At 40.0% G+C, this 9,867-nt stretch overlaps 2 protein-coding genes across 7 annotated transcripts in view; one reads left to right on the top strand and one right to left on the bottom strand.

The window, feature by feature from the left end:
- LOC115295561 (DLA class II histocompatibility antigen, DR-1 beta chain-like) overlaps positions 1-9,867 on the bottom strand; it is a 169,874-nt gene that overhangs the window by 54,764 nt on the left and 105,243 nt on the right. The gene's annotated exons all lie outside the window — the stretch shown is intronic.
- Positions 4,369-9,867, top strand: part of LOC115295562 (DLA class II histocompatibility antigen, DR-1 beta chain-like) — an 81,249-nt gene continuing 75,750 nt past the window's right edge. The window contains exons 1-2 of the mRNA XM_029943555.1: positions 4,369-4,541; positions 9,407-9,676. Coding sequence (XP_029799415.1) covers positions 4,442-4,541; positions 9,407-9,676 — 370 coding nt within the window. The 5' untranslated portion in view covers positions 4,369-4,441. The remainder of the gene's footprint in view (positions 4,542-9,406; positions 9,677-9,867) is intronic.

The following is a 9,867-nucleotide window of genomic DNA, read 5'->3' on the forward strand; positions in this document are numbered from 1 at the left end:
GAACCCTAATGGAGGACCATATGGAGGGGAAGAGGGAAAGAGAGTTGGGTAGAGAGAGGGACGCAAAACCTGAGGACTATTGAATACTGAAAATGAACCGAGGGTTGAAGGAGGAGGGGGAGGAGGAAAAGAGGTGGTGGTGATGGAGGAGGGCACTTGTGGGGAAGAACACTGGGTGTTATATGGAAACCAATTTGACACTAAACTATTTAAAAAAATAAATATTTTTAATATTAAAAAGACATTATGATAAAACTATTTAAAGGGTTGCATATGATTTCTTTATATAATTGTAACAATTTGCCTCATATTCCTGTTTTTAGAACTTTTTCAATATTAGTTTAAAATTTAGATCTTTTTTATTTTTCATTCATATTCTTTTGATTTTTAAGGGTCTTGAACATCTTTTCTCATGTCTTAAGTTTCTTGAACACTTTTTCACATGACTAACTGTTGCTGCTCAAAAAATAATCTACTGTCCATTATCTATGGGGTTCGCTACTTTTCTCAGTGATCTTAGGTATTCTCTATGAATAAGATTTTTTATTGCTTTGCTGATGTTTGACTAGGTATTTTCTCTACTTTGTCTTTTATATTATGATTCTGTTTATTACTTATCATTTTAAGAATGTAAAACTTTTTATTTAATGAAATATGCTACAAATTGTTGGCAATGATTTGTTATCAATTTCAACACTACCAGTTCATGGTTTGCAGAAAGGTTTTCCCCATATTTCTCCTTTTATAAGAAAAGTAGGTATATTTATTGAGGCTGGTTGCGTCAGCGATGTTCTCCAGCAATATGGATACCTATTAATGAGTCTCAGCTTCTGCCCTGAACTCAGTGTAAGCTTTAAAAGGGAGACAATCACATGGGGCACCTGGGTGGCTCAATTGGTTGAGTGTTGGAATCTCTGTTTTGGCTCAGGTCAAGACCTCGCAGTGTGTGGCTACAAGCTCTGCATTGGGCTCTGTGCTGACAGTGTGAGTACAGTGCCTGTGTGAGATTCTTTCTCTTTCTCTCTCTCCTCCTCTCCCCCTCATGTACTCCCTCTCTGTCTCAAATTAAATGAATAATCATTTAAATTTTTAATAAAAAAATAAAAATAATAAGGAGACAGCAATAAAATGATAGCAATTCCAATAAGAGATATTATTGTTCTACAAAGAAGAAGGTTAATCAGCTGAGTGCAAATATAAGAACTTTTTTAAATAAATAAGTTTTCTTGCTCCTTTCCCTCTCTTTCATTACTCATACTGTTGTTGGGACTCTGCTCACAGAACCAGAGGATCACCTCGGTTTTTCCTGTATCCCAGGGTGGAACCATTTCTACCTGGGGTATGGATGAAGTAGAGCAGTGAATCAGGGACAGAAAAGCTAAAATTATGGAAAATAATGAAACAGAAAAAAAGAGGGGAACAAAGGCAAAGGATAATAACATTAGACTTAGAGAACTCAGTAACTTTTTAAAGAGGAATAATATTCCAATAATAGGAGTCCCAGAAGATGAAGAGAGAGAGAAAGGGGAAGAAGGTTTATGTGAGCAAATTATAACTAAAAACTTTCCTAGCCTGGGGAAGTACAAAGACATCACAATCCCAGAATTACAGAGAACTTCCATTAAACTCAACAAAAGCCAACCATCAGCATGGCATATCATAGTCAAATTCACAAAGTACACACAAGGAGCAAATCTTGAAAGCAGCATGGGAAACAAAAAATCCTCAATCTAGAAAGGAAGACCAATCAGGTTTACAGCAGATCTGTCCACAGAGACTAAGAAAGCCAGAAAGGACTGACAGGATATGTTCAATGTGCTGATTTTGGAAAATATGCAGCCAAAAATTCCTTCCCAACAAGGCTGTTATTCAAAATAGAAGGAGAGATAAAGAGTTTCCCAGACAAACCAAAGCTAAAGGACTTCATGACCATGAAACCGGCCATGCTACAAATTTTAAGGGGCTCTTTGGAGAAAAATAAAAACAAATAAAAAAGACCAAAAGCAACAAACACTAGAAAGGACCAGTCATTCATAAAAATATCATAATAGTAGAGAACTTAAATATCCCACTTACACAATGGACAGAAATTCTAAGCATAAAATCATCAATGAAACAATGGCTTTCAATAACATACTGGCCCAGATAGACACAACAGATAAATTCAGAACATTTTATCCTAAAGCAGCAGAATATACATTCTTCTCAGGTTTGCCTGAAACATTCTCCAGAATAGACCACATATTGGTCACAAATCAGCACTCAATAAGTACAAAAAGATTAACATCATACCAGGCAGAATTTCAGACCTCAATGCTATGTGATATGAAATCAACCACAAGAAAACATTTGGAAAGAACAGGAATACTTGGAGATTAGAGAACATCCTACTTTTGGAGGAACTAGAATTTCTACACAGTAACTAATCATTTTCTAAAAAATGCTGTCACTCTTTCAAAGGTGTTAGTTGCATTGTTATGCATAACCAGGAATTAAAGTTATAAGAATAGTTTTAACATAATGAACACTATTCTCTTCAGAAATTGAATGGGAGGTGGTGTGATGTAATATCTGGGCTTCTAGAGATTGGACTCACATATAACTTGGCTCAATCAGGAGTGTACCTTTACTGGCCGAGTGTCATTGCCAAAGTTGTTTAACATCCATCCATCATTTTATTCTCTGCATCTGTAGATATGTAAAGGAAACTCAAATCACTGAGATGATGTGAGAATTAAATATAAATATGCTGTATAAAAAACCCTTGTATACTTCTGGGTACAGGGGTGGCTGGGTGGCTCAGTCGGTTAAGCCTCCGGCTTCGGCTCAGGTCAGATCTCACGTTCATGGGTTCAAGCCCCGCATCAGGCTCTGTGCTGACAGCTAGCTCAGAGCCTGGAGCCTGCTTCTGGTTCTGTGTCTCCTTCTCTCTCTGCCCCTCCCCCTCTCATGCTCTGTCTGTGTCTGTATCAAAAATAAATAAAACATTAAAAAAAATTTATATTTCTGGGTACAAAATAAAATGTTCAAGATTTGCTCAGTAAATATTAGTTATATTTCTTGCAATATGGTGAGTTCTCTGTCACTATTCCATAAACATGAACTGCTTATCAGACTGTCGTAGAGTGTGAATTAATTCAGAACTTTAGATAGTTATCTTTTAAAATCCATTTTTAATGTGAGACATTACATTTACATCAATATACTGTATAATAATCTTCTAAAAATAGAAATATATGTTTAAAACTATATGGTTGCAGCAAAAGATGTAATTCATAGTGTTTCCATTGTCTTCTCTTTCATGGATACTCTATAATGTATTGAGTAGCAGCAGCTTCTTATATATTTTCTTAGGCTAAAGCAAGAAAAGGTACAGAATAAAGTGACGTATCCCCAATATAATGAAGAAGTCAGAGTGGGATCCAGGAGTATGGCTTGAACACATTTTTCACATAAAACATAAATTACTCTAAAGCAGAACTGTTATGCTAGAGGATGACTTTGCGTCCTTTATCAAAGTATCGACCTCCTGCATACTTTGATTTAGACAGTTGGCCTTATCATCTTGTTATTTTAAGTGTTACACAAAGGAACTTTCAAGACCTTCCGTTCGACATAGGTCATGTTGTCTAAGGCCCTTTGTCTATGCATATTCTGGAGGTGCCTCCAAACTCAATGACAGCATCAGCAGACAAACGTGACAAACATTTTTACTTAGGTTAAGTAATGACTAAATTGCAATTTCTTTTAGTTTATCAGAGCTACCTACATATAAGGAGATACGACAATACTGTCTAATCAAGAGCTGTAGTTCTGTTATATCATCAGTTATCAGGGGATGCTGCTTCTTGCTGAATGTCCAGAGATTCACACCACTTTCTTGTATCAAAGTACCAGAAAGACTGAGTGCCTTCATTTCAAGGTTAAGGTTAAGTAATTTCCCCAAATCTACACTAAATGATGGTGCGATAAGGTCCATTCAAAGGTGTCTTGACTAGCAATCATCTTTCCTCCACTCCCTTAGCTCCTAAAACACTTACACAAACATTTGTCACAACAATTCTGTCTTCATGGGAGAGACATGAATCCTCCTATAAGATTCAAACTTTTGTTCACATCACTGTCCAGCATAAAGCTGGCTCACAATAGGGGTCCGATAACAATTAGATCAAAACTTTCAAGTACTAAATTAAAATAATCCTTCCAATGAAGGAAATCAAAATTTCAGAAGGGGCTCCTAATACTGAATCTCTGACCAGCAACTGATGATGCAGTATATCTGTGATGCTTATTGGTTCTCAATATCTCGATTACCCAATCCAGGAACAGAGAAACAAATTCCTTGGCTGGTATTATTTGTGAGGTGGCTAAAGGAGGGTCTTAGTTCTCACTGACTGAGACTTGTCTGTTCCCCTGCCCCCTGTCCTGTCTGTTCTCCAGCATGCTGTGTCTGTGTGTCCTTGGAGGCTCCTGGATGACAGCTCTGATGTTGACATTGATGCTGCTGAGCCCTCCCCTGGCTTGGGCAAGGGATACCCCAGGTAAGTGCACTCTTTGGGTGGTGAGCTAATGTGGAGTTGGGGGAAGAAATAAATTAGTTTTGCCATGATATCCAGGCCATGTGCCTTAGAAAATTGTGATATTTTCTGTAATGATCACCCACCTTTATCATATAGGTTCCCAATTCTCTCCAAAAGAAAAGGAGCCTGCATGCTTGCCCTCTCTACAAGAGCTGTGTAAGGAGCCTCCGTATAGAGAGGCCATTTCTTCTCAACTCTCCCCCAGTCACAGCGCTCTGGGTTTGAGTCTCATTCCCTCAGGGTCTTGAGAAGACTTTAGAAATAATAATTTCAAATTAATTCCCATCAAGTGTTTCCCTTTATTATGCTGAATTATGCTAGAAAAGAAGAAAGTTTCTTGGACAATTAGACAGACTCAAAAGGAATTAAAATGGCCTCTCCTAGAAGCCCCTGTGTTAGGTCTTTAAAGTATCAGTTATGTTGGTGCCTCTCTGTAATATGTGAGGCTGTATCAAAAGGTCCCTCCCATTATCTTCTTAACTTTCTCCTGAACCTCAAAGTCTGCAAGGCCTTTATCCCTGTACTGAAAGTTCTGACAGAAGCTGGGGTTAGTTTTATCTCTGTTTCTCACCCTGGCGGTACAGCAGAGACCCTTAGTTCCTGAAATGACACTGTAATGGGAAAGATATATGGATGTTCTTTGGTGTCTTAAATAACTTAAAATATCTTCTGAGAACATAACCCAAGTTACTTATTCATTCATCTATTATTCACGAATTATTTTTCATCTATGTTGAAACTTTCAATAAAATCCATTTCTCCTGAGCCTAGCATTCTGTGGCCTGAGCTCACATGAAGGGATTCAACTAGTATAGGATAAATTATATGAAATGATGGTTTTGTAAGTCAACAATAGTCAACATCAGGAATTTCATATGGTTCGAACTATACACCCTGAACAGGGTACAGAGAGTGTGGAGGTTGTTTACATTTCATAGGACTGAAAGCCAATATGCAAGTCAAGGAATTTATTGGCTCCCTGAGAAATTGGCCCCAAAAGATATAGGCTCATTCTTCATGTTTTCTGTTTTCTTTAATTAGCCATGTTTGGTTGCCTCCACTTCCAGTTCCTTCCTATTCTTTCCCAGCTATGTCACCACTGTCACTGAGAATCCCCAGTGTGTGCACAGACCTCAGCACGATCACAGATCTGCAGGATGATCTGAAACTAAATGAGATTTTCCTTTTGTCTTAAAATCACTTTTTCCTTACCTGTGATATTTTTTCCAACAGTAGAAGGAGAAGGAGCTAGTATGTCTGAATTTCTCACAGGCAGTGGAGGGGACATAATGTATCATCAGAATAAAAGAATGTTGGTGTGTGAAACCCATCTTGCTTTCTAGGATCCTCACAATGACTGATTCACAGAGCCCTGCATTTATCCATTTAGATCACATATTTTTGTGAGCAGCTACTCTGTAGTAGGCTCTGCTCTGGGCTCAGTGAATTAAATTTGAATGGGCTAAAGATTACTGCCATCAGGGATTTTATGTAATAGCAGAGGAGAAAGCCCAATAAACATTTAACATTGAAAAAAATTTCTGACAACAGTAAGCAGTCTGAAAACAAATACACCTGGTTTTGAGACAGAGAGAATTGGATTCACCTGACTCCAGTTCAAGGGTGTCGAGAGCTCTCCCTGAGAAAGTGACTTTGAGTTGAGACCTGACTGATGAGAGAAGCCAGCCAGGTGAGGGAGGTAAGGGACAAGTGTTGTAGGGAGAGAGAACAGGATAAAGGCCACATGTGGGAGGAAGGTTGCTGAGTGTAAGGGACAGAAGGAAGGCTGGAGACACTAGAGCGCAGGGAGCAGAGAGCCCTCAGTCATCATTATCATGTTTCCATCACTCAGGAAACGCCCAACGTGGCCCCATCAGCAGTGCTCAGTATTTTTTGATGTCTGCACCTTTGATTTATTTGTTTTTTTTTCTTATGATTACAAGCATATATTTAGGTAGAGAATATCTTTTTAAGTTTTCATTTAAATTTCAGGTAGCATACAGTGCAATATGAGGTTCAGATGTACAGTATAGAGATTAACACTACCATATGCACCTGGTGCTCATCACACGTGCACTCCTTAATCCTGGGACTTATTTAGATAATCTTTTACATATATTGAAGTTTGATATAATATTTTCTTATTAATGACATGATAGTTTTCAATATCTTCATCCGGTAGTTAGTTCATTTACAAACATGAATGTAGCCCAAAGTCTTGCTAAGCAGTTTTTCAGGTTGATTATTATTAGCTATGCCATAAGCAATAGCCACTAATTTATTCCAGAACACTGTGGATTCATAGGCCTCTGTAAACTGCATCAAGAACAGAATTTAAAAATTTTTTATACTTGATCTTCATGGGATAAAAATTGTGTTGCTCACAAGATTTCAACAAAGATGTCATACTCAGTGGTGCAGTGGGTGAGAATTAGAAGCCAAAGCTTTAATTTTTACAAGAATTTGAGGAGTACATTATGTGGAACAATGATATGGGGACAATTAACTTACAGATTTCTCCCAGTCCAGCCTGCCTGTCATGAACGTAGGCCACTGATACAATACGGTTATTGAATCAAATTAAATATATATCTGGTTATCCATATTATCTTTGTGAAAAATAATGCACAAGTGAAATATTTATACCTTTCAGACACCCTGGATTTTGGCTTTTCCAGTGTCTGCCCACTTTGATTTGGGTAAGCCTGAAGCATTGGCACACTCAAGAGCAATCAACATTTGGTTGGTGGCTTTTGATACTCTCTTATTAGGGACTAGGAATGCTTGTTTTTTTTTTTTTTCCAGAATCTGGTCTCAGTGAAGAGCCATTTTTTCTAGCATAATAAATTTGTTCAGTATCAAGGTTTTTTTTTAATCAGATGTAATATTGGCAGAAATTTCAATGTAATTCTCAGCTGTCTTATAATTAACATTAGCTTTTTCACCACAGATTTTTCAGGGTGTGTCACAGTGGTCCTCAGCTGGGGACAGCTTTGCCCTGTCTGCTCCAGGAGACATTTGGCAGTGTCTGGAGCCATTTTTGGTTGTCACCTGGTGCTCTTTTCTGACATCTACTAGGTAGAGGCTAATGATAGGTAGACATCCTACAATGTGCAGAACAGCCTTTCGACAAAAAATACCTCGTATGAAATGTCAAGGGTGCTGATACTGAAAACACTGGTTTATACTGTGCTGCTTGTAAACACTCTAGACTTACACTTTCTACACACACTCACCTTCCAATCCAGGTCGTTGTGGCTTATTTTAGTTTATTTCATGAGAAAAGTAATAAGATTGAGAGTTCATAAATTGAACACTTTCTCTCTGAGTCCATTCAATCAATACACGGTCAGATCTTATTTATTCTTTGTCCCATGCAGTGTATTTCAGTATTTCATGATTTCTGGATCATCAGCATCTCTGTTAACTTTCAACAGCTTATCTTTATAAGTCATCAATTGTGACTGCAACAAGTATTTTTCTGTAAAATATATCAAATGTGTGTAGTAATTCTATATTCCATCCTATTGATAATGTCAGATGCTCCCTTTTATTTTTCTAATTTTAGTGAGACAGGTATTTTTAAACTATTTAAAAATTTTTCATGTTATTTACACTTGAATAAAATGTTTTAGTTCAATTAAACATAAAACAGAAACATCAAAATATATACATACATGTATGTATATGTGCGTATATGTATTTATATGTGTACAAATCTTATGATGTGTGTATGTTTATATAGACTAAAACTCCAGAAGCACATGTGACTGATTGACCAATAAGAGCTCAGACATGTTTGACCCTTTTCCTCATCAGGTTAGATTTGCCAAATGAGTTTGGCATCAAAAAGTTGTAAGAAGATCTGGTTTCCTAGATTTCTGGATTTTGGAAAATCCAGATGAGGACTTGAGGAACTGTAGTGCAGTCATGATTTTAATTTCCTTAAAAAGCTTCAGTGGTTTCCCATTACATGTAGTATAAAGTCAAAATCCTGTCATTCTCTAAGTCTTTTACGTGCCAGCTGCATGTGATTTCTGCAGTCTAACCTTTTTCCTTCCTTTGTCCCATTGTCTGTACTTCAGTGAACTCTTTTCTTCTATTTTATTGAGGAAGTTCATCAATTCTTTCAAGATTTTGCACATTATATTACCTTTACCTGATTATCAAACACACACACACACACACACCCTCTCGCTCACACCTACTTACTCCCTCCTGTCACAACCTAATCTTCACCCTTGAGACCACCTCTCTAGCACCTTGAGGAAATTCACATCATCCAAGTATCCTCTGCTCTAGAACTGTAACATTTCTCACCTCCATGTAAATAAAGTCCTGCTGGTTGGAGTTTGTCCATCACTTTCCTTTCATTTTTAAGCCCTGAGAGTGAAGGGTACCCATCTGTTTCCCTTCTCTGGATTCGCAGGGGCGGCAGGGACCTGAGCCAGCTCAGCCCAGACCAAGGGTCCCGGTGGGGGCGGGGCGGGGGAAGCAGGTGGGCGGCGTTTCAGGCCCGAGCAAAGGACTGTGGGAGGCGAGGAGGGGGGTGGGCGTCAGGAGGAGGCGTCTGTCAGGAGGAGGGGTCCAGGAGGAGGAGGTGAGGGACAAATGCTCAGGCTGGAAGTCCACCTCTGGGCCCAGAATCCAGTGACCTGGAGAGGCTCCCAGGAGAGGGGTCTATGACACCCCCCCCCCGTCCGTCTCTCCTTGCCCCCGCAGGGAGAAGACAGACGAGCGGTGGGCGGGTGGAGCACCCCCCCACCCCTGGGGGGTGTCCGTGTCTTCCAGGAGCCCGCGGGTGATATATAGCTCTGTCCCCACAGCACATTACATGCAGCAGTTTAAGTTTGAGTGTTATTATTTCAACGGGACGGAGCGGGTGCGGCTCCTGGCCAGACACATCTATAACCGGGAGGAGTTCGCGCGCTTCGACAGCGACGTGGGGGAGTTCCTGGCGGTGACGGAGCTGGGGCGGCCCATTGCTGAGTCCTGGAACCGGCAGAAGGACGTCGTGGAGCTGAAGCGGGCCGAGGTGGACACGGTGTGCCGACACAACTACGGGGTTTCCGAGAACTTCTTGGTGCCGCGGCGAGGTGAGCGGGGCGGGGCTGCGCCTGTGTGACGGTGACGCAGACTCGGTCCAGTGGGCGTGCAGGGACTGGAGCGAGTGCCCGTCACAGGGTCCCCGTGAGAGTGCGACGTCAGGGAGAGTGTGCTGTGTCTGTGGGTGGGGACAGTGCGGTGTGTCCCTGCGTGACTGTGGGGACAGTGTGGTTGTGTCCTT

The sequence above is a fragment of the Suricata suricatta genome, chromosome 7, assembly GCF_006229205.1.
Source record: "Suricata suricatta isolate VVHF042 chromosome 7, meerkat_22Aug2017_6uvM2_HiC, whole genome shotgun sequence".
Lineage (NCBI taxonomy): Eukaryota > Metazoa > Chordata > Mammalia > Carnivora > Herpestidae > Suricata > Suricata suricatta.